General features: G+C 39.7%; 1 protein-coding gene across 2 annotated transcripts; it reads right to left on the bottom strand.

The window, feature by feature from the left end:
- Positions 1 to 29: 29 nt before the first annotated feature.
- Positions 30 to 22,841, bottom strand: LOC103462258 (AP-2 complex subunit alpha-2). 2 transcript variants are annotated; one of them, XM_081604906.1, is made up of 23 exons: positions 22,598 to 22,841; positions 20,798 to 20,866; positions 20,346 to 20,488; positions 19,658 to 19,851; positions 18,382 to 18,511; positions 16,935 to 17,036; positions 16,743 to 16,851; positions 16,488 to 16,638; positions 15,019 to 15,187; positions 12,722 to 12,859; positions 12,459 to 12,641; positions 11,320 to 11,417; positions 11,008 to 11,239; positions 9,598 to 9,762; positions 9,366 to 9,452; positions 8,064 to 8,197; positions 6,556 to 6,638; positions 6,350 to 6,438; positions 5,932 to 6,056; positions 5,729 to 5,845; positions 5,462 to 5,531; positions 5,155 to 5,289; positions 30 to 4,252 (listed from the first exon to the last, which is right to left on the bottom strand). In XM_081604906.1, exons 1-23 carry the CDS (start codon positions 22,662 to 22,664, stop codon positions 4,175 to 4,177), a joined length of 2,868 nt encoding a protein of 955 aa, XP_081461032.1. In that variant the 5' UTR covers positions 22,665 to 22,841; the 3' UTR covers positions 30 to 4,174. The 2 variants fall into 2 exon arrangements, with proteins under 2 accessions (XP_081461032.1, XP_081461033.1); XM_081604907.1 differs by lacking the exon at positions 9,366 to 9,452 and having other exon boundaries at positions 22,598 to 22,840.
- Positions 22,842 to 24,589: the final 1,748 nt, after the last annotated feature.

Here is a 24,589-nt window from a genome sequence, read left to right as displayed (position 1 = left end):
GGGCAGTAGAATACGAGATATGCGTGGAATTTGTTTTCAAAACTTTATTTGGTAAAACACAACGCAATGACATTTAAACATAACTGCAAATCCTGACTTTTTTTTCTAGAAACAGCCCTTTTTTGTCAGGCACAAAACATGGCAACAGAATTCTATTGATAAGGCACAAAATGAAGCTCACAATAAAGCAGCACTCATGAAATTTAATTATCACATAGTTTGGCGTTGTACATTAGGTTTCAGGTGAACATATGCAAATGTTTGCCAACCTGAACGTAAAATAAAAAAAAAGTTGCCTCTGGACTTAGCTGGACTCCTGCTGACATCAATATGGAAATGATTAGTTCTTGTTTTTTACTTTAAATTGAAAATGATTCAGTTGTCAGACATACTGGTAGGTTTTATTCAACCACACTGATTTGATTTGATTGATTTTAACCCAGTCATCAGGCGTTCTCTTCCTGAAACTCATTTCTCTGACATTTGATCAACATCAGAGGAATTCTCACCTCAGAGCTCTGAAAGAGACACACATGGCCAAAAAACAAGAGGTTCAGTCAGATGATATTAATGAAAAAGCTAATGTACTGGAAACCATGACACAAGTTCACATTTGTAGTATTTGTATTAATACATTTGTATTAATACTGGAAAACAAACATTCTGTAGATGTGCAAAACTGGTAGAGGTTTGGAATTGCAGCAAAACACAAGTATTGACTCAAAGGGGTTGAATACAAATGCACATCACACTTCAGATTTTTAATGGGACATATTGTTGCATGAAATCCTAACATTAAAGGGGCAGTATTGTGTTTTTTGGGCACATGTAGAGCAATCAAGAAGCTAAAAAGTACTATGCATATCAAATATGACTTGAAGGAAAATTGGCTTCATAATGTATTGCTTTGAAATTGGGCCTCTGTCTCTTTAAAAACTCTGCCTTCAGGAAGTCATCACAACATGGCTGCTCTATTAACCCTTTAACAACATTTTTGCCTCAGTTGGTAACTAAGAAGAAGCTGATATAATGAGCTCAGGCTAAGCTCTTTATATCAGCTTCTCAGCAGATGCACAGTTGAACCAGGTGTTTACTAATTGCTGCTGGCTAGTCTGAAGGAGCTGAGTAGAGCAGTAGTGGCAGAGGGCTGCTCTGTGAAGCAGAAGCTTGTAAATTGCAGCTCTGAGGAGGAGCTGTGCCTCTAAGGCGGGACTAGGTCCACTCACGTTTTGAACAGCTGAATGGTTGCCATGGAGATTAAAGGATTTCTCAAACATGCATGAAAGAATCAAGACAACACTTCAAGTGTGTTTATGGTGAGGGAATAACATTACATGATGTGAAGCTTAAAAACGTCAATTTACATAATACTGCCCCTTTAAATAAAGTCTGTGTGGGAATGACAAAATGTAGAAAAGTGACAAGAATAAGCTAAAAGGCCCTGCAGTAACAGACTGGCACTGTGTGTGTGGGGGGAGGATGTTATCTGGCCTGATCTGCAGTATTAAATGGACCTAATGTTCCCCTTGATGTTCTGTAGAACGAAGAAGAGACGGGAAAACGGGATCAGTGTCAAACTGGATCACAGTGCTTCTTTAAACCTTTAACACAACTAAACAAACACCACTGTAGAAAGTATCTTCACTCAGTTTACTGACTACAAGGCAACTCTACACATGAAACCTACCCAGAGTTCAAAGCTTCAGCTAATCTCCAAACCAGTGGAGTGAATCACTGAAACCAATACCTGAAACACACAACTTATGAATTTGTAACTCAAGACAGCTGGACACCTGCTACAATATGTCTGGATCTAATTCATCAGTCATCACCTATCACACTTTAGTGACATATTTAGTTTTTCTCATTTAAAATATTCAGAACTTTATGAACTGAACTGTTTATCGTTGGAAGGAGGAGGATCTGTTCAACCCTAATCTAACAATGCGTACCTCAGTTATCTACTTTAACAATTTGTCTTTAGAGTTAAAATATTTTTAATGACTCATGATGAGAAATAATTATAAAACTGTAATTTGTGACATTCTATTTCTTATAATTGTGAGTTTGTGATCAAACCCCCATAATCCTGACCTACACCAGGTAGGTGTTATTTATTAAAGTCATATAAATATGATGCGCGGTTTGTACAAAATGAGAATCCCGAGTGGGAAACAAGCAAAATTACAAAGGAGCAACTACTGTGAGGAGGTAGCAGGGTGCAGCAGGGGGTTATGGGTAACGGCAGCACTTTTACTTCAGCGTCACCAACATTAAAATAACGACAATGCTGATTAAATTCACAATGTATGTGGAGCTGAAATGATGCAAGTAAACGGCAAAACTGATCAGACGTCATTTGCTTAATAAATCACCAATTGAATAGTATGGCATTAAAACTCCAATTCACAGCATAAACAAACAATGTTCACGTTGGAAACAACAGAATCAGAGAGTATGTGAAAAAGTTTAAGGCTACAGGTGGAAAAGCTGCAGTGCTGCAGTCACATTACTTAGAGGTCAGAGGTCACTGGTCTCCCTGGTTCTCTAATGTCCAGCTGTTTTCAACACATGTCATAACATGACAGTGAGCTCATCCGGTCTGGCTTCAGGCTTTGATTTCATGGATCAGAACAACCAGACAACGTCTGGAGGCTGATTTCAAGAGAAGTCAGGTAGTCTGACTGTTTCTTCTCCAAGGTTAACGTCACTTTCTAATCCAGCCAGGAGCAAAAGGCAGCAGCAATTCTAGTTTAGCTGAGTGGTGAAAAAAGTGGAGCTAAGAATGAGATATGGCATAAAATTATTAGGGCGAAATTTTCCTGTAGAGCTGCAATTAAAGAGTTTTTTTTTTTTATTAAAAAAGGTGTAAAAATAGGCATTTTTTAAGCAAATATAAAAACAGACAAGCAAACAGTGACTAATGGAGAAATATTTCTAGTTGGACATTAAAAAGAAATGCTTTAGGACAAAATAAAAAGAATGTGCCAGTGCTTTAAATGCTGTTCTCACCAACAACCAACTCCAGTGATTTCACTGGAAACTGTTATTTCAACATCAGAAAAGGCATAAAGGCATCCAACAATGTGGTTGGTTGATTTAAAACACAGCTAGAAAAGTCTAATATACGGCAGTGACATAACTGTTACAGTGTGCTGTTGATGGTCCACCTCTCTAATCGACTTTTCATGACCAGCAGAGTTCCTGTTCTTGGTGTGAGCAAACATTTATAGAATAAAAATAGAGTTGAGGTTTTTTTAAAAGCGTTTTTTAAAAACGTTTAAAGGCAGTCAGGAGAAAACTCTGATAAAACTCGTCAGAACAGACCAACAACCTGAAGCTACTTTGAGTTAGCAACAACTTAAACTCCGTATCACTGGTGCATGTGTTGCTACATAAAGTGTCTAGAGGTGAAAAGCTCAAGCCACAGACGTTAAAAAAAAATCTAGCTGCAGTGTTACTTGTCTACGTTGTTAAAAAAAACACGTCAGTATATTGGCAAAACACAAACGCTGACAATTATCTAAGGCAGGTAAAACATTGACTGCTCAAAACTTCTCAATAGAACCCATCTTCAAAAAACTCTGAATTATCCCTTTAGAAATAGACCATCGTATCGTCTGTGAAGTATTTCTCAAATGTGACCTGGGAGTTCTCTATTTAGACATAAACATGTTATTTCAATCACAGTCCCTGTAAGATGATTCTAGAAAACAGCTGTGGGTGTTAGAAAACTCCCTTACTAGAAACAAAACCCACACATACAAAAACATGTTTTTTTTATAAATACCAAAGAGGGATTGTTCCTCCTGAGACGACATGTAACAAACAGCTGAAGTGTTGGCGTTCTCTGTGAGCGACTTGTGTAATCTATTTTTTAAGCCAACAAGTACAGAATGATTGTGTGAAACACTCCCAGACCAACGACCCGGACTCTCAGTACCGGCGGCTCAGGCTGCCAGGCCAAACCATGAGCCTCATCACAGTGTGAGGACAGACAAGACGCAGCTTTAAAGCAGTGAGGCATTACTAGAGTTATGTGCAAAAAAGACCTTTCCCTCTCACTAGGATATAAAGCATGTAAGTAAAACAAAAAATGTACACTGTACAATACATCTTTTTTTGATTTGAAGTGAGAGTAAGAAAGTGTAAAAATGCAGGCGCTGTGTGGAGGCTAAAACTGTTCTGACAGCAGCTCGCACAGCCGCTGAGATACGGACTCCTTGCTGGTCCGCAAGGTGAGGCGGTACATCTGGAAGAAACAGAAATGAATCAACCAGTTAGCATCTGTACCAGTTAGCATCTGTATGATGGCCCCAACGGGAATGTTCATTCAGTTCAAATCTGTTGATTTCTGTAGCATCTATTTGCTACAAATGTCATTACAAGGCACTTTATGAGACAATCAGATCCAATTCAATGGACATGATGACAACTGTCAGTCAATCCAACCGGGTCTTGATCCCAGCTTTACAAAGAGCATTAAGGGTGAGGAGGTAGCAGGGTGCAGCTACCTCCTCACACTTATTATATTTATTTAGGAATAAATATAAAGTTTATTCCAAAACCCAAACAGAGTCTGGAAAAATTGAAAAGATGGAGAAATGGCAGCAGCTGAACACTATGACATATTCATCTGCATGAAGGTAACCGCAAGTAAATCTACTGATTTTTGTCATCATTATATTTTGTACTTAAATCAAACACTAATGCATCACGCTGGGTCCAGAACAATAAATGTGAGCTGTGGCTACAAATAGGAAAAGTTTATTTGCAAAGCAGTAACTTTTCAAACAGGTGGTACAAATATCCACACACAGTCTGTTACACTGTCATGTGTGGAAGCTGGTCAGAACAGGAGGCCCTGATTGATGCAGGTCCCACACTGGGCTGACAACACTGAGTTTAGAGCCATCTTGCAGTGTTGTCATCCCTATTCACATTTTGTCATGTTACAACCCCAAACATCAAAGTAATTTAAAGGGATTGTTTGTGACTGACCAACAAGGTAGTGCACAATTATAAAACATGGAATTTTGTCAATTTGTAAACCATGAGTCTTTTTCTTTCCAATTCAATTCTGTCACCTTCTGGAAAACAATAAAACACATGTTGCAAAGCACAGCCTTTATTTCAGTGTATGTGTGTGTTTACCTGTGCTTGTGCGTTGGGCTCCAGCCTGAGCAGGCAGCCCACCTGAGTGGTCTTAGTGTGGATGATTCCAGCTCCAACGAAGTTCGCCGGATTAGGATCCACACCGTCCAACAGAGCTACACCGAAACCTAAGAGCTGGAGGAGTGAACGCAACAGAACACAGAGAAGTAAGTTGACTAGATTCATAAAAACACCAAAGCAACAACAGAATCATAAAGCTAAAGTCAGATTGCATGTTTATTGAGTAACTGAGGTCAGTCACAGATGGTCCTAAATGTTCACACTGACCCAAGGCTTCACTGTTTACCTTGGCTTTGGTAACATCTGTGTCCATCTGGTTTTTGGCTTTGAAGATTTTCTGCACCTCTTGTTGAGGACTGATGACACCAAAAACAAAAAAATAATCAACTTCAAAATAAAGGCAGACAGATAGAAAGAACCATCAAGTACAAGAGCTGTTATATGAACCTTTTCCGACATTCAACTTTTCACATTAATCTGTTGTCAACTGATACTTCTGATTTTAAAAACCAACTAGTTGAAACTACTTTAATGAAAGTAAAGTCAGGCTTACGCTCCAAGCTGCTTCCAGCGCTGGAAGAAGTCTTGGGACATCATCTCTGTGGGCTGGAAGAACTTATTCAGCATTACAGGGAGTTTGACTGCGATGTTCTGCAATGTTCCACCATATCTGCACATACAGGATGAAGTTTGCGTATAAATAGCTCAATAACAGAGTCAAGACATAAAACAACAGATCTATACCGTCTTACCAACCTGAACTGAATGTTGAGGACAGGAGTATCTGAGAAATCAGATACACACTCAATGTTGAGGATCTGCTGGACCTGAGCTCCAGCCTCAATAAGCGGGTCTACTGGCTTTTCCTGGACATTCAGCTGTAAAGCTGCTGGTCAAGGATTGCACAGATACTCACAGAAACAGCAGGAACAGCTCAAATATACACTAAAACCAAAGAAAAACATCCACTCAGCTGGATTTAACAAAGCAAACCGCTACGTTCCTCCCATGTGATAATCACTGCAGCGTGGAAACGGATTTAACTGAAGTAGAGAGTCATAGTTGTTAAAAACAACAAGACAAACAGCAGGTCTTGTTTCAGACAAGCATCCAGCACAGAAACCATCTCAGGAGATCACTCGGCGGGCAGAAGTGGAGCAGAGCAGAGGATATGAGAGCAGAGGACGTCATTACTGCTCACTGATGTGGAGAAGCTCTGGAACTGTGTGGAGGTCTTGTTGCCATAGAACACATACATGCGACCTGCAGGAAGGAATTTTATTTCGTTCACTCTCCTCCAAACACATTTCAATCTCTCACATAAACTTGTAATCATAATTGAGAGTCTAACACAGAGAAGTGAACAGTGCAGAAGCTCACCCAGGTTCTGCCGGTACTCAGACTTCAGTCCAATCTGCAGAAGCTGGTTCTCATAGATAACACCGTTGTTTTTGCATACAAACCTGAAATATTAACAATTAGCAAATTGTTAATATTTGTAACAGTGCTCAGTTATTCATAAGTTGTCTTCTGTCAAAGATAAATCTAATGGTCCGTACGGAAGAGCTGGGCATTTATTGTACTGTTTATCATTTATTATGGTAAATATCTTGTCAGAAGAATTTTGATTTTCATATAAATATGAATAAATCAGAAAATATGAGATTTATTCTTATTGTAACAATGAAAAAACATTGTGTTTTCATAGTTACAATCAGGTAACTATGAAAACATAGTTACTTACAGCATAACCTTTAGTCGTTATGCTGTACATATCAAATATGACTTAAAAAAAATTTGGCTTCTTAAATTAACTCCTTCAAATTGGGCCTCTGTCTCTTTAAAAACTTCTGCTCTTTCTGAATCTCCGTTTCAGGAAGTCATCACAACATGGCTCCTCCATTAACCCACTGACAACATTTTTACCAGCATTGAACTGAGAAGTAGCTCCTATAATGAGCTCAGCTGATGTGCAGTTCCACCTGGTGTTTGCTAATTGCTGCTGGCTAGTCTGAAGGAGCTGAGTGAAGGCGTCATGTGGGAGACTGCTCTGTGAGTCTGAAGCTTGGAAACTGCAGCTCAGAGGAGAAACTGTGCCTTGAAGGCAGGACTAGGTCCACCCACGCGTTTTGCACAGCTGAATGGTTGCCATGGACATTAAAGGATTTCTCAAACATGCCTGAAAGAATCATAACAACACTCTGCAGGGTTTCCCCCAGTGTATTATAAGCCTGACAGACCACCAGGTTTGACTAGCACCCCCACCAGGCTTAGCATTGCTTATTTATTTAAGTCTTTTTAAAATGTTTGCATTTTTTAAGACTTTATATTTAGTGACCAGGTATTAATCTTCCAGTCTTTCAATAACACATAAATATCAAGTGATATTTTCAAATTTCCTGTCAACTTAAAAAATGTTTAACTCAAAAACACGACGGCCTGCTGGATGAATGACTGCCTAGCACCCAACCACCAAGCTTAGCAAGTTTTCTGGGGGAAACCTTGACTCTGGTATGTTTATGATGAGGGAATGACATTACAACATGATGTGAAGCTAATAAAGTCCAGTTTAGATAATACTGCCCCTTTAAATACGCTTACTGTGTGCAGCTTAATGATACAAGTCACTTCTTTATGTGACTGAAGAGGTGTATTACAAGTCAGAGTGTTTGTCAAAAGAAGTCATTATATTAGTGGGGCTCTGATTGTCGTGCCATGCATTCACTGTCATTGAGTTACTTAAAAAAAAAAAACATAATAGTTCTTATTGTCACGTTTAGCCCAGGCCTACAGTAAAATAACTCTTCTTCTGCTTTGATCATTAATTAAAACAAGAACACTGACGGCTCACATTGTGTTTTCATTAGATGAGCTGTGGGTAATGTCACCTGGGAAAGTGTTCATCTGAGCTCTCTGTGGGTGCAGCACTGCTGAAGTCAGAGAAGACGTCCACCAGCAGGCTGGCTCCTGAGGATGGGGCTGAGTTCACATTCAGGTTGTCAGTGAAGGTGTGGCTGGGAACCTGCAGGACAAACACCATCCAATCACTGTTCACACACTCTGATAAACATCCTGTAGATTCAGCTTTTCTTTTTAATGTTTGTGCTCCCATCAGTTCAGAGGCTGCAGATTATTTATGATTTGAACATGATTGAATCAGTTTAACACAGCTGTATTTAGGAGCTCACATTTACAGAGCAAATGTCCCTCAGTGTCCTTCAGCAGACGTTAGAGAGGCTTTTGTAAAAATATTTCAAACTGTTTCTAGGGACTTTTTAAAATCCATTTTCAAACCAGTTTCTGGGGAATTTTTAAAAGTTGTTCTTTTTTTCCAAGATGTTTTAGCTGCATGCAGCCACATTCAGAAAATTACAACAGGTGTTCCACTGAGGCTCGTTAGTCAGACCTTTAGAAAAAAAAAAAAACTTCAGGAAGTACTGGACAACAGATCAATACCAATGCATATCGCTACAAACACATCATTAACATCAATAGATAATACATCTGATGGAATTTTCAATAATTTCACTGAACTCCAATCCAGAACCACACAACATTCTGGGAGATGAAGGCAGAGGACAGACTTTAGCTGCTGAGTCTCTCATGGCCAGAGACTGCAATTAAGGAACCATTCCCTCTGTCTTCTCTCTGGCTGTGTCAGGCCCTCTTTCCTGTTGGGAGTTGAACCTTCACCTTTCATTCAGCTGAGGAACCGCTCCCTGCTGCAGGTAACCATCCCTACAGCATAATGCTGACACCGCCATACTTCCTCATGGGAATGGCCAGTCAATGGTAACGTACAGTGTTAGTTAGATTTAGATGTGCATGCTTGTTATTATTTCATTTTATATATTTATTTTATGTTTAGGTCATACTTATACTATGTACAATTTCACACACTAAGACATTTCTCCCTAAATTAATAAAGTATTCTCTATGGTTTTGTTCCACCACAAAGTTTTTTCTTTGTACATGTAACCTTACTGTATTTCCAGTTCTCTGATTTTTCTATTTTGAAGAACCCACACATGCACAGAGAGAACATGCAACTTCACGCATAAAGAGCCCAGGCTGGAATTCAAACCCAGGATCTTCTTGTTGCCAGGCAACAGGAACACCTGCTCCTCCGTGCAGATGGCAGCACTGGAACAAAATGCAAACTGCATTGAAAACATAAACCTGTCATGTACCATGGTTCTGGTGGGGAGCATGGTGGCGCTAGAGGAGGGGTGGGGTCTGTCTGTGGAAATGAGCTCTTCCAACAGAAACTGAGGAGTCTGAGGTGCAGAAAAGAAGAGGAGAGGAGCAGAACAATGCAAAGGTAGAAACTAAAAAAACAGAGGAGAATGGTGGAAACCCAGGAGGAGGACAGGTCACAAACCCCATGGATTCTACATTCTTCTGATTTAGCTATGATGCTACCTTGCTGGCCACTTCGGCGTCCTCGGCGTGCTCGGTGTTGCCATTGACATTTTTTCGGGAATCGTCCATGTCGGGCAGTTTGCTGGAGCCCTTCTTCTTCTTCAGCTTGGCCAGGATGGACGACTCTCTCTCTGGGAACGGAGGCATTTCTTCTAACACGGTGGCCTGGGGGCAGAGAGAAAACCTCGCTAAACCCACAGGAAGTGGACAACAAATGCTCTGCATGCAACCTGAGGAAACTTTGGTAACTTCATGTTTCTTTGGAAACTTAAAGCCATCCATCCATTTTCTTTCACCCTTGTCCCTCAGTGGGGTCGGGAGGGTTGCTGGTGCCCATCTCCAGCTAACGTTCCGGGATAGAGGCGGGGTACACCCTGGACAGGTCGCCAGTCTGTCGCAGGGCAACACAGAGACACACAGGACACACAACCATGCACACACACACTCACACCTAGGGGCAATTTGGAAAGGCCAATTAACCTGACAGTCATGTTTTTGTAATGTGGGAGGAAACCGGAGTACCCGGAGAAAACCCACGCATGCACAGGGAGAACATGCAAACTCCATGCAGAGAGACCGGGGCCGGGAATCGAACCCAGACCCTACGTGCTGCAAGGCAACAGCTCTACCAACTGCGCCACTGTGCAGCCCGGAAACTTAAAGCTTTTCACCAAAACTAAAACACTGAGTTCCTTTAAATCAAGAATTAAAACCCACCTTTTTCAAATAACTTTTGATTAGTAGTAAATGGAACATTGATCTTCTGTGTATTTGCTTGATGATTTTGATGATGGCATTTGACAACATGTAAAGTTTGTTGCTTGTTTCAGAACTGATGACTATATAATGTTTTTATGATGTAAAGCACTTTGAACTGCCTTGTTGCTGAGATGCTCTACACACTTAAAGCTGACTTGACTTCATTTTCCTGAAGAGGAATGTGAGCAACAGATGTCCTCATGATCTGCTCAGGTTGTGGCATGCAGACAAACTTCTACCAAAGACTGAAGCTTGAAACTGAATTAAAAAAATGCATCAATAAAGTCTCAGTATAAGAGTGTTCACATGAATTGAACTAGTTTATTTCTGCTATATTTTAAAAAATCTGTATTTTCCCCTCTTTTTTATAACTGAATTCAACACGTGAGCCTAATTGTACCAGACAAATGTCACAAGTGGGAAAAGTTATAAAATGATTTGTCTAATTTTTTCAGACATCCGTGATATTTTAAGAGGGTTGTGTTCACTTTGCAGAGAAACTGAAGTAAATTCACTCTATACTGCAGAAGCCCTAATAAAGAAGAGAAACATCCACCCTCACTGTACAATCCTAAGTGCCTGCCTTGGACTCAGGCTCTGCTTAAAGCTTCAGGCCCATTCAAAGTCAGGTTAGCTGAATGATGTGCTGACCAGTATGTCGGTGCTGGCGATGCAGCTGAGTCTCAGGTACTCCACCGCCCTCTGCTGGAGCTCCACATCGGCGTTGCGAAGCTGGCTGTCTGAGCGGAGGACATCTTGGATTGTGCCTTTCACCTCCGGGAACAAGTTGATGAACTTGATGTACGCGGAGAGCAGCAGGGCTCGGGTCGGCACTGAGCACAGGTGGAACTTGGAGTGAAGCAGGTTGAACTGGACCAGAGGGCTGCAGAGGAACAGGTCATGAGGAGCTGAACCTTCAAAGATTACAAACATTTGGTCAGAAGCGGGGTCAGTTTTCAGCACCTGGAGCGAGGGTCACCAGCAATCAGGTTTCCAAACTCTCCCAGAATGTAGCCACCCACTTTCACCAGGTTCTCATGACAGGCTGGAGCCTGGAGGGCCTGCACACATTCACATGGAGAAGAACAACAGCTTCTGTCAGGTAAGAAACAACACACACAAACTGTATATCCAACTAAAGTCACAGCGTTGGTCTAATCAGATCTAATAAAACCTGAATTCAACAAGCACTCGGTTCTGTTGGACAGCAATTTTTACCTTTATGCAGTTTGTTCACTTCTTAAGTGTTTGGTACCAATCTACCTTTAAAATGGCGGATTCAATTCATTTTAGAAAGAAATGCACAAATCAGCCAGATGTCGCTGACATAGCTATATGATCGGTGATGAACAGGCAAAATAATAAAAAAATCTGATTTTTATTTTAATTAATCAGGCCAATCAGCCCTCAGATGTTTGACTATTTTATTGATTTACAAATCACTTGTGGTCAGCAAAATTTTGCTTTTTTGTCAAAAATAAAAAAATAAAAAACTTCTTTAATATCATAGTGAAAACGGATGTCATCAACATAATGACAAAAATATTTTACACCCCTATGGTATTAAGTATTAAGACAGTATCAAATAACATAATGGCATAATCTTTCTTTTATTAAAACATGAAAAATCTTGGTCTGATTTAACTTCAGATCAAAACTTACTTCAGTTTGTAAACTTCTGGTTTCAACTGTACTTATTATAATACATATGACTATTCTAGCAATGATGGTATTGATTAATACTGCAACTGGTATTAATATTAATCCACATTTTACTGACATTTTCTTTTGACTTCAGACTGAATCCAGAAAGTATTCAAAGTTCTTCACTTTTTCCACATTTAGTTATGTTACAGTCTTGTTCCAAATTATTCTAAATTAATATCTTTCCTCAAACTTTTAGTTTAAATATTGAATCAATAATTCAGATTATACTATTAGACACATACTATTAAGTAAAACAGGATTTTACTCAATAGATAATAAAATTTTTAAATAATGTTTATATTTAGATTTTTTTACCCCCTTCATATCTGGAGGACGCATAGAAAAACACATGAGAAGTGAATATTATTAGTGACGACATGAATCACAGTTCCCACCTCAAACACTGTCTTGGCAGCGTAGCCTTGGACGTCGTCCCGGTTGATGACAATCTGGATGACGCGGTACCACACCTCCTCGCTCACGTAGTCGCCGGCAATGCGGATCAGGTTGAGGATGGTGTCCACGTACCATGTGTAGTCCACTGCATACTTCTCGGCCAGGATGGCCACCTTCAACACCTGTGGGCGACAACGCGGTGGCTGAGGAGAACATCTTTCCCCGAAACTCAAACCTGAGCATGTGTGTGTTGACGGCCTACAATCTCCTCTCTGATTGAGTAGTCTGCCGTCTCCAAGTAGCTCAGCATCTCCGCCACAATCTGCTTGGAGTTGCTGCGATCACACATGGCATAGAGAAGGTCGACGGCCCGCTGGCGCACGCTCACATCTCTCTCAGTCTGCACAGACACACCAAGTAGAGACTTCAACCGGACAGTATGACTACCATATGACTATGGGAAAGAAACATGATAGGCCAGTAAATTAAAAGGAGCAGTATTGTGTGTTTCCCAGGCACATAGTGCTGTTTTGTAGCACAATTAAGGAACCATGTTACCTTCAGTTGTCAAATACGCCTTAAAAAATTGACTTCATAATTTAAAGCCTTGAAATTGAACCTCTGTCTCTTTACGAAACTCCTCCTCTTTCTGAAACTCCGCAGGATGTCGTAACAACATGGCTCCTCTATTAACCCTTTAACAACATTTTAACAACAGTGTTGCACTGAGAAGTAGTTCCTGTAATGAGCTCAGCAAATCCAGTTACACCAGGTGTTTGCTAATTGCGGCTGGCTAGTCTGAAGGAGCTGAGTGGGGGAGTCATGGTGGAAAGTCGCTCTGTGAGGCAGAAGCTCAGAAAGTTTGAAACTGCAGCTTGGAGGAGGAGCTGCAGTTTCCTTGAAGGGGGCACTGGTTCACCTAGGTGTACTTCACAGTACTTCACAGTTGCCATGGAGATCAAAAGATTTCTCAAACATGAACGAAAGAATAAAGTCAACACTCCATGTATATTTTTGATGAGGGAACAACAATATAGCATATTGTAAAGCTCAAAAAAGTTGATTTTAAACACCGCCATCTCTTGTCTTTGTAGACAAATCGACAGTTCCTCCAGTCATTACCGCAGCTGAAGGTCTGAAAATTCAAAAAGTCTCCCAGTATAAATATTTAGGATTGAGAAAGTCCACCAGAGAATACTCTCTTCATTGTGAGAACTTTTTTTTTTTTTACTTTTGGTGCCTAAAGTCAGAACTGAACTTACATCCATCTTCTTGGAACCAGTTGAAGTACTACATGAACTAAAGGTGATGTCACTAAATGTTTTTAAGGTTGTTCTTGCTGATTTTGAGAAGGACTCATCTGTCTATAAATGTGTTTTTGTTGTTTTTCTAAGGTTTTAGCAGCTCTAGTCTTTATTTGAGAGTGGTCAGACAGGAAAGCAGGTTGTGAGAGAAAAGGAAGATGTATGGCAATGGTCATCAGGTCAGGACTGGAACCTGAGGCCTCCATATGTGGGTCACATGCTCTACCCCTTCATTGTTCATAACTCTCTAGACTTGAGTAAATACATTAGAGTTCATGTCAATTGCAGACATGTTTAAAGACCATTAAACTGCCTCACCGCTCAACACATCCACATTGATATAATGGCACTTATCATTTCAACCACTTCTTATTACTGTCCATATTAATTATTGATAATGCCCAGTAGTCCATGATCTCCATTTATTCAGTAATCGGAATCTTAGTCTCATGTTTCACCCTGATTATTGCAGAGCTTCTAAGTAGAGTTCATTTGGTTTGTTAAATGATTTACTTATTCTGTTAGTTTGATGGATTCATATTGTTTCTGTCTCACTGTACAGTAAACAAGGAGTAAATACAGGTATATAAAGAAATTTTAATAATGTGAAAATGTTCAGTATTTCCGAAAGTAAATCTTCTACATCATGTAGATTCACTGTGGTGATCTGTGTTTCTGTGTATTTATTTATTGGGTTTCTGTGTTTATTAGTCCCAGCTGTGTCTCGTTTCTTTGATTACCCTCCCAGTGTATTTAGTCCCACCTGTTGTCTTTGTCTGTTGTGAGATTGTTGTGTGTTCGTCATATGTCGTCTGCCAGTTCCTTGTGTTCCCTGTGCTGCCATTGTTGGATTTCATTTGGATTTATCATTAAAACCACCATTCATCTTCATCCTGGGTCTGCCTGCATCTTCCCTGGCCTCACCAACCATCAATAATGACATTCACTGCACAGACAACCTTTCTTTCTTGTAATTCTGATGATTATGACTTACAGATAATATAAAGCTAAAATAGAGTGGTATAGAAAATTAGAATATTAGATAAATTCTGAAAATTATATTCAGAATTTAGAAAATTAGAGCTTCTGAGAATTATATAAATTTCTATGGACTCAATACTCGGTCGTTCTTTTTCTTGCATGAATTACTGCATGAATGCAGCGTGAAACATTCCTGCTTTCCATCCCTAACAGGCATGAAGATGTCCACACTGATGGGGTCATCACATTTCCTACCAGAGGTCCAGAAACTCACCTTTAGGGCACTGATGACAGTTTCGATGTGTGTCTTCACGGCTTCATGGGAGAACTCGGAGCTGGCTAGCGTGCACATGCTCTCCAAGGCCAGGTAACGGAGGTTAGTTTCTCTGTGCTGCAGGAACTGGCCCAGCTGGTTGCAGGCTCGCACCAACAAGTTGGGTTCACTGAGGGAAAACACACAACGACAACAGGAAGTACTCAGATCCCCATGCACTGAGTTCACAATCCGACACTAATATACAACATACGCTAACACTTTACTTGAAGGGGGTGAATAAAGGCGTTTTCGCACTGCAAGGAACGGTACGGAACAGAACGGTTTCGACCGTGTTTGCATTAGAACTTGCGACCGGTTCCACCCGACCCCTTGGAACCACAAGAGCTGTGGTTCCAATTGGGCCGGCCAAGCGGTTCTGCTTAGAATCAGCAGCTGATTGGCCGCTGGTTGTTATGGAGTCAGACGTTGATTTTCCGTTGACAGCTGGCTCTCACTAAACTGCATTTTGTAAAGAGTGCTCTTTTCAATATTTTTATTAGTAGTTTAATTAGCAATGGATTCGTCTCAATATAGTGCAATCACCTGGTCTAATGATGAGGTAAATTTTTTCCTAAGCTTACTCGCTGATCAACGAGTACAAAATGATTTAGATCGGTCAACGAGGAATGAAAAAGTTTTCCACCACATCTCTACATTGAGACCATTGTTTAGTTTCAAAATTAATGATGTCCGGTACCGCTTCGATGGCGCCCTCAGTGTATATGCAAACACAACAGGGCTGGAACCGTTCCGTTCCATACCTTGCAGTGCGAAAACGGCTTAAGACTGACATGACACTGTCATAAACATGACATAACACCTGTCATGAACATGAATAAGCCTTCATGAATATTTATGACTGTTGTCATAAAGCGTCATTTGGTAAATCATGACACTTTTAATACAAAGTTGACATTATTGAAAATGTCTTTGTTATGACAACTTGACATTAACCAAGAAATCATTACTGTTTAAACTTTACCTTTAATAACATAAAGTTACCTAATTTTTAGAGCGCAATCAGTAATACTTTTATAACAAATTTATATCAGTAATGATTCATGAAGGCTTATTCATGTTCATAACATGTGTTTATGACAGTGTCATGTCAGTCTTATTCACCCCCCTTCAAATAAAGTGTTACCCAACATACTAATATACACTTTTCTCTTATTGTAGCAAAGTGCAATAAGAGCGCTGGCTGAGTCTGATGCATTGTAGGGCTTAGGATAGAGCATAATGGAGTGGCATAGGGTTCCATTTGTCCAGGTGTAATACTCTCATTCATCTATAGTTAGACCAGCAACACTATATTGTGACGTCATTGACTTGCAGCATTTCAGTCCTCAACATGTAGAGACAGCATTGTTAAACATCTCAGTTCTTCCTAGGTAACTGAGCAGGTTAAGAAGCAGAAAGTGACCAACCTGTCATGGTGGATGATGAGGGCGATGGCTTCAAACAGAACAGCGTTTTTTGCATTAGAGTGCTGCACCTTCTTGGACTTGGGCGGCTCCTGGGCTTTATTAAGGATGGTCTCCAGACACTCGGTCAGACGACTTCGCAGCGATGCGTCCTCTGCAACAGTCGCATTTTTAACAAAAATAACCAGATTACTGGTTATTTTATTTTTAACAAAAAGTAAGCTTTGTCCCAGTAATTCATGCTTTATGGTAGCATACCAGGTGGAGGGTAGCACTGCAGCAGGCGCAGCAGTTTGACAGACAACCACGGCGCAGCAACAAAGTAGTATGTATAGTCCTGCAGGTCGATGGATGCAGAGGTCACAATCTGTGAGACAGGAAGATTGAGACGGTGAAGACTCTGCCTGAGACAGAGCAGAGCGCCATGAGGGGCATCAGAGCCAGACCCACCCTACTGAGTCTGGCCACAGCCAGGGACACGGACGTCTTAAAGTCGTCTGGACTCTTCTGGGCCAGAGTGGTGATGAGGCTGGTGGCTGCTGTGACTACTCCCTGAGAACAGGAACACACACACACACAAAGACACTACTTTGTGATATAGATGGAGACTGTTTCTTGACATTTTTACTTTTTCTTACAACGGAAAAAAACTGGACACCTTAAAAAGTATTTGTCTTTTAATAACACATTCTGATTTCACAGTCAATATGAATACATCAGTGAATGATGGAGGCAGGGCCACTGTAGAAAATAAACAAAAATACAAAAAGAAGTACTTTTATGTCAAAAAAAGACTTTCCAGATGAATTTTATATATTGTCACATTCTTACTATATGCTTCATCCAAAAGTAATTTTTATGGCTGATACATATTTGGGAAAGAAAGAGATGGTGATTTTTCTTCTTTCTTTTTTTTTACCAAAATTTCTTTGGCACTTAGGCCATTATATTGGGAAGGTGACAATGTTTATGAGAAAAAAGTGATTATTGTCTGATGCTAAAAGGCATAACTTTTTAAGAACAAACAAATAATTTTCCATGATTAAAGGCATCAATTTACAACACTAAATCTAAGATGTGGTCAGATATTTGCGACAAAACAGTCAAAAGTTCCTTAAAGTTTAATTGGTAAATAAAACGTTTTCAGGTGCAAAGCGCATAGTTAGGTTTGTGTGTATCTTTAAACATATAATTTCAATTTAAGTTCAGAGCACAACGTGAAGTAATGCTCTTATTGTGAAGGAGCTATAGGAAGTAATGTCCCAGTTCTTCAGCTGCATTGACAAACTAAAACACTCATGCAGACCCTCGACTATGCAGCTGCTGGTCCAAGACCTCTGACCGTCTCGTAACCAAGGTAACCAGGTAAGCAAGCAACCAGGATGTGACAACCACAGTCTGCTTACGTCTGGCTGAATGTTAATCGACTTTAGTCATCAGAGAGTAAGTAGCTGACGTAAGGAGAAGTTTTGTTCCAGCATGTCGTGCAGACAGATGCACATCTTCATAAAACCTTGTGTCTGCAACAATGTGTGTGTTTCACTTTCAAACCTAACCAGACTTTTAAATAGCACAGGCCCTAAACACAGCTGTAAATGGTAAATGGACTGAACTTATATAGCGCTTTTCCAGTCCTTTTGACCACTCAAAACGCTTCTTCACACTAGAGTCACATTCACCCTTTTGCACTCACAAACGCTCACACATTTATACACCGATACGCAGATCGGTAAGCAACTTGGGGCTAAGTGCCTTGCCCAAGGGCACATCGACATGTGGTAGGAGGAAGCTGGAATCGAACCTACAACCTTCCGATCGCAAGAAGACTACCCATACAGCCACAGTCGCCCTGCAGTGATGTTCTGATTCTGAAGCAGTAAACTAGCACAGGTCTTACCAGGTGCTGATCATTGAGCAGGTGGACGACCCGAGCTGTCCACTCCCCCATAGGCACCAGGTCAGGAGAAGTCCTGTTGAGCCGCAGCAGACACAGCGCAGCGCTCTGCTTCACACTGTCCATGGTGTCCCTGGAAACAAAAATCATCTCTTCAACATGCTTTCATACTAACACTTAGACAACACTGGAAAAGCTTAGTTAGCCTGAAACATGATCTCCTCCAGCAGCTACTAACACCAGCGTGGCAACCGGCAACCTTCCAGGAAGAAAACCAGGGAGAAGAAGTGGATCTAGGTGCTGATTTGTAAACTTAATTTAACAATAGGCCCTTTAATAAAACACATTTAGGTGGGATTAAGGGTCAAGAGCTCAACACATGGTCAACAACACATGCAGTGTCCCTCACTCTCCATTCATTTCCTATGGAACTTGTGTAGGACTAAAACAATCAGATTAATCCTGATGAACTGGTTGAAATGATCATCAACTAACTTAGTAACTGATTAATTGTTGACTGGCATGTACAGACACTCAGATAAAACCCCTCTTGGCTTGTAAATATTATGTTTTATCCAAACAGTACAAGCTTCACCTGGCTCAAGTTCTCTAAATCGTCAGAATAATTCACTACTAAAATAATCGTTAGCAGCAGCCCAGACTCGTGTGATGAGGTGAAAGCCTCTTGCCCCTCCAGCCAAGCGACTGGTCAAATTCATGGATGTAAAATTTCAATCTTGTACATGTAAACGTGAACTCAGGCTAACAACGCAACACAAAAGTTCAACAATTTCCAACTTTTTGTCGCTGTGTTGTCCTGTGTGTCGGGTTTACTGGGTGTCCAGCCCATCTCTCTGTGTGATACACACCTCTACTGTTCTATAACACATGGCATTTTGCATTTATGTCAAAATGTTTAATTTTGGTTTTTGTCTGATTAGAGCGTCTTCTTCCAAATATTTACCTTTTCTAACACATGACTTGAGGCAACCTGCAAATACAATTTCTACAGGCCTGTGGAGAGCAGGAGAACCGGCCTTCACCAGGTTATCATCCCACTGGAGCGACACACAGACTGAACAGTTAACTGACAAACTAGAAGTCTCAAATGTCTCCTAAACGTTCTCCCAGAGTTGTCTGCTGTGAGATTTGTCTTTTAGAGTGTTGCAACATGAATCGGCTAGAAAGCTCTTTCTAGCATCAAACCAGAAAAAGCAAGTGTGAAAGACAATAATATTAATATCAGTTTTTGTGTATGAATGAATCATTTTGTACAAACCCTGCAACCAAGATTCTGGGAATGTCCGAAGCAAAAGCCTCAGCCATCTCTCTGCTCCCCACGTTAGCGATGCAGTGCAAGGCCAGGTTCATGAAGGTCGGGTTGCGGCTGGCCAGGTCGTTCTTGATGGCGTTGTTGATCAGACGGATGAGTTCACTGTTGGAGTTCACCAGCACGGAGATGAACAAGTAACCCTGAAAAAGCAGGAAGTGGCACCAGATGACAAAACATTCTGAAAATCCTCTTCATCTTCATCTGTCCTGATTATGGTTCCTAAACCAGCTGGACCCACCGCAGCAGAAGGTGGGTTGATGCTGCTCACTTGTTCTATCAAAGCTGAAACAGCAACAAGCATTTTACTGATGTAGGAAGACAACATCTTAGGTTCATCTTAAAGGATTTGTGCACTGCTGGACTTCTGAAGATGTTCTATGATGTTCTTTAACATTAGTGGATGATCTCACTATGACAATTCTTTTCTAACCATTACAAATCAAGTGTTCAATACATGTGAGGATGCGCTGCAGAATCAAATTTTTTATTTTTTTTTACATCGGCATCATGGACTGGGTCCTGGTCCAATAACGCCGCCGGAGGATGTGCTTCGTCTTTGACATGTCATAATGTTTGCTCCAGTCAGACTGAGCTGTGAGGTGAAAACAAACAATTAAAAGAAAGAAATACTTACAATTTGCTTTTCGGTGTATTTGTTGGAGCTAAGCAGGTTGACAGCCTCCATGTGTCCAAAGTCAATATCGTGGCCCAGAAGGAAGATGAAGAGCAGTTTGCACACATATTTCTTTTTACTGTAGCCGTCCAAAGCCTTGTCTCCTACCACAGCAACACAGAAAACATAAATTGACGTAAAGTGCCTTTGAAAAGCTAAATATTTCATTTTTGGAATTATTAATTGATGTATGAGAACATCATTATGTTTCAAAAACAGCGATAAACCCTGGTGGCTCAGGATATCAAAGCTTCAGCCTAAACCTAAGCTAACACAATCTTGTTGTGTGAGACTTTCACATTGTGGCATAGATAAAGCTCATCACAACAGCAGACTGAATCCCTTCAGCTTGGAGCAGTCTGTTGCATGACTTCCTGTTCTTCAGGGTTAGACTGTCCCAACTGCTCACTTACCTTTAAATTTGGAACGGATGTTGGCTAGCTCTTTGTTTATCCTCTTCACCTCTGCCTCCTTACTTTTACCTGCAAACAAAGAGATTCAATCAACCATATACATTTTTTAATGTTTTTAAAAAATGACACAGACTTCTTGTCTGCTCAGAATCTAATCTGAGTAAAATCTCTGATTATAGATTAACCATATGTCTGAGGTAGATATATGCTCATATAGGGTTGTAAAAAACAAATTGCTTATAAAGACTATTAAAAACCAACCTTAATTTAATTCTTTAACTGTTTAATAATAAAAGTTATGACAATAAAAATAATGAATGTAAGGCAACTGTTTACACTGATGCATTACAGAAAGAACCTTCTAGTTTTGAACCCCAGACTGGGGTCTTTCTGCATAAAGTCTTGATGTGTGTGCTCTCTGGGTACTCCTGTTTCCTCCCACTCTCCAAAAACAGGACTGTTAGGTCTCTCTAAATTTCTCAGTTTTATGCTTTTGATGAGTTGGTCCAGTTCTGTCCCTAACTCTAACCCTAGGAAATCTTAAGGGCAGTCTTACTAAAACTGGCTAATCTAACCTGCTAAGGACAACTTAAAACATCAAGTCTGAAATCATTTTGTCATTGCTTGGAAACAACAGTGAAATCTTGTTGACCTGCAGAAGTGTGTGACACCAATGTGTCTCTCTCACTCTCATGCAAAGAGTGACAACACCTATTTTAAATAATTAACAACAGATCATGGCAGGAAGGCTTTTTAATATAGTTTTCAACTTATTAAGGATAATACTGCCATGTCATATTTTCCTAACTCTGAACAGCCTGCGCAGCAAATCTATTTATTTATTTATTTATTTATTTATTTATTTATTTATTTTATCAAATATTGTGTTATTTATTTTTCAATGGATATACTTGATAAAAAAAAGAAATTATCTGATTTGGGGCACTTTTATATTTTGAGGTTTGTAAAAACTAAATACTGAAAGATAAGTGAAACATTTTTTAGTTCTTTTCAGATGGATTTTATTTACGCCTGTCTGTAAACTCAAGAATTTAACAGCATTGGTGGATTTTTAGTAAAGCAGTGACTCAACTCTGTAACATTTAAATATGTTTAACAAATCATTCATAATAATAAAAATAAAGCTTTATTTTGCTATAAACACTTTATTGTTAGGCCAGTTCAAATTTTTTCTAATTGACAGGCCTGGTAGAAAATCACCATGGTAACTAATGCGTCTTTGCTGTTGTGAAACCAAATTCAGGAGCAGCTTGGCTTAATTACCTGTTTAGGTTTTGGGAAACAGCTCATGATATGAAGGTCTTGTTGATTAAATCTGCCACCAGAAATAATTTTGAATTTTTTATTTATTATCTGACGAGATGTGGTGCAACTTCTAACTACAATTTTTGAATGATAACATCTATCAAAAATAAAAAATAAAATAAAATAAATCAACTATGTTTGTGATAGACACTACTGGTAAAACCTCTGACCCCGATCCCAGTCAGTGTGTATAATCTCCATCTCTAAACTGCCCAGTTTTATTTGCTTGTTAAGAATCATCTCCAGGCAGCGGTTTGGTCCACGCCCTAAACGTAATGTTAGCTACTTGGAGCTAACAGCTAACACTGCTGAGTAACATATAATACACAGCATTCTATCTCAACGTGTAGTCTGCTTGTACAAACACTTGTTCAAATGACCTCTAAAAGAAGATACCGAGCTGGCAGTGTCCACCTCCGTTACACTGGCTACTTTACATTAGCTTAATTCCGCAAAGGTTCAAAACAAACTTACAGTTCCTGATGTCTGAAATGAACACAGCCAAACCACGCATTCCATCCCCTTTAGAGACCGCGGGCATTTTGTTCACTCTGTCTTAATGCGAACTATTTCTGCGACTAAGAAGGATACCGCAGTTATGAGGAGCAACTTTGTTAAAGTTGTTTTGCTACACAGTTAGTACTGCAAGCGCTGAATAACAGGAACCAGACTGACTGCGGCTGCGTTCCATTTAGCGCTGGCTACACCCCGCAGGGCTTCATTCCACACAAGCAGTTTAGGACACTGCAGCTGCTACTAAGCTACAGAGAAGCCAGTTTGACCGTGAGAATTTCCGGAAGAGCACAGGATACTTGTTTTTAAAATCTTCACAATCATTTATAATTAAGAATTAAGCTAGACAAACTTTCGGTAACACTTTATTTGAAGGGGTGTGAATAAGACTGTCATGACACTTTCATAAACATGACATAACACCTGCCATGAACATCAGTAAGTCTTCATGAATATTTGACTGTTGTCATAAAGTGTCATTCGGTAAATCATGACACTTTTAATACAAAGTTGACATTATTCAAAATGTCTTTGTTATGACAACTTAACATTAACCAAGAAATCATTACTGTAACATAAAGTTACCTAATTTTTAAAGTGCAATCAGTAATACTTTTATAACAAATTTATATCAGCAATGATTTCTTTTGGACCAGGGTTACGTCATAATACAATTCTCCAAGTCCTTGACATCTCATAGAACAGTGTGGGATCCATCATCCAACATGCAAACTATAGGCACAACTGAAAACCTACCAACGACGTGTTCATTGTTCCAAACTAGCAGACCAGTCTCAGACAGCAGTAAGCTCATTTAATGCAACAGCTGTACTCAGGGTTGTTCTAGATAGATTGTTATTATTTGTCATTGTCACTGCAGGAGCAAGATTGATCTAATTTCGAAAGTGAGAATTCCCAAAATTTTCACATTGAAAACCTTCATAATAATTTACAAAGGTAAACTGAGTAGAGATCTCATTCAGCTCTCCATCCATTGTGCAATTTGTTTTTTAAAAAATATGATGAAATCCATCTATCATTTTTCTGTGATCTTCAAAACTCAAACCTTTCAGAAGAAGAATTTCAAAACCAAGAGAGAAATGCATTAAGTTTCCAGAACACTTGAAAGGATCAACTGTTGGTAGATCTCTGAGCAATATTCTCTCTGCGGTCGATAATTCTTATACGTGGAAAATATTTTATAGTAAAATATTGTTGTGTAGTAAAATTTTGACTACACAACAATTGCAAATATTTGGACGTACCATTTTGATCTTCTAAATTGTGTCATTTATATGCCATGAAAAACAATAGGGTACTTTTTCCATAAAGCTAATTAACTGCAACATCTATTATCCACATGAATGATTTCAACATGACTGAGGTAGAAAGAGCAAAGGTTAATACAATAAACATATAAAACCAGCATGTGGTTACAGAATGACCCAGCACAGAGACAATACAGGAAAAGAAAGCATTACCACACAAACGCACAAGCTTTCTAATTGTATCAGCAGAGACTAGATGGAGCACACTGCTTTTAATTAAGCTTCTTTAAATATGTTGCACCGGTCTGATTCCCCACCCAGAGAAACCTGGCAGTTAACTAGCCAGCAGTCTTGCGTCAGTCATTTTCATCCTGGGTTGTTAGTGAGGATCAGATCCGGCTGGAATTGTGTTTAGATGTACAAGGTCTCATGGAGAATCTTTTAAAGACAGCCAGCTGTCTCAGACAAATTTTAAAAAATGAGACAGACTTCTTGTCTGCTCAGAATCTAATCTGAGTAAAATCTCTGATTATAGATGAACCATATGTCTGAGGTGGATATGTGCTGATATTGGAATATGTTAGGGTGAAAGGACTTTGTTTATATTTCTTTCTCCTTTCTTTTTAGTAAGTTGTCTAATTTAACCCAGTCTCTTTCTTTTTTAAATTGGGAGAAGCCAGTAGTT

The sequence above is a fragment of the Poecilia reticulata genome, chromosome 3, assembly GCF_904066995.2.
Source record: "Poecilia reticulata chromosome 3, P_reticulata-male-v2, whole genome shotgun sequence".
NCBI lineage: Eukaryota > Metazoa > Chordata > Actinopteri > Cyprinodontiformes > Poeciliidae > Poecilia > Poecilia reticulata.
Note: the sequence above shows the minus strand (reverse complement) of the source record. Positions and strands in the feature narration are given on the sequence as shown.

Excerpts from the sequence above, each read along its gene's own strand:
- LOC103462258 (XM_081604906.1), bottom strand. The coding sequence starts at position 22,664 with ATGCCCGCGGTCTCTAAAGGGGATGGAATGCGTGGTTTGGCTGTGTTC. Across the intron at positions 19,852-20,345 it reads AATACACCGAAAAGCAAATT|GGTTACTTGTTCATCTCCGT; the intron begins GTAAGTATTTCT and ends CTGCTTTTTCAG. Across the intron at positions 5,846-5,931 it reads GTCCTCAACATTCAGTTCAG|ATATGGTGGAACATTGCAGA; the intron begins GTTGGTAAGACG and ends CTGTATGTGCAG.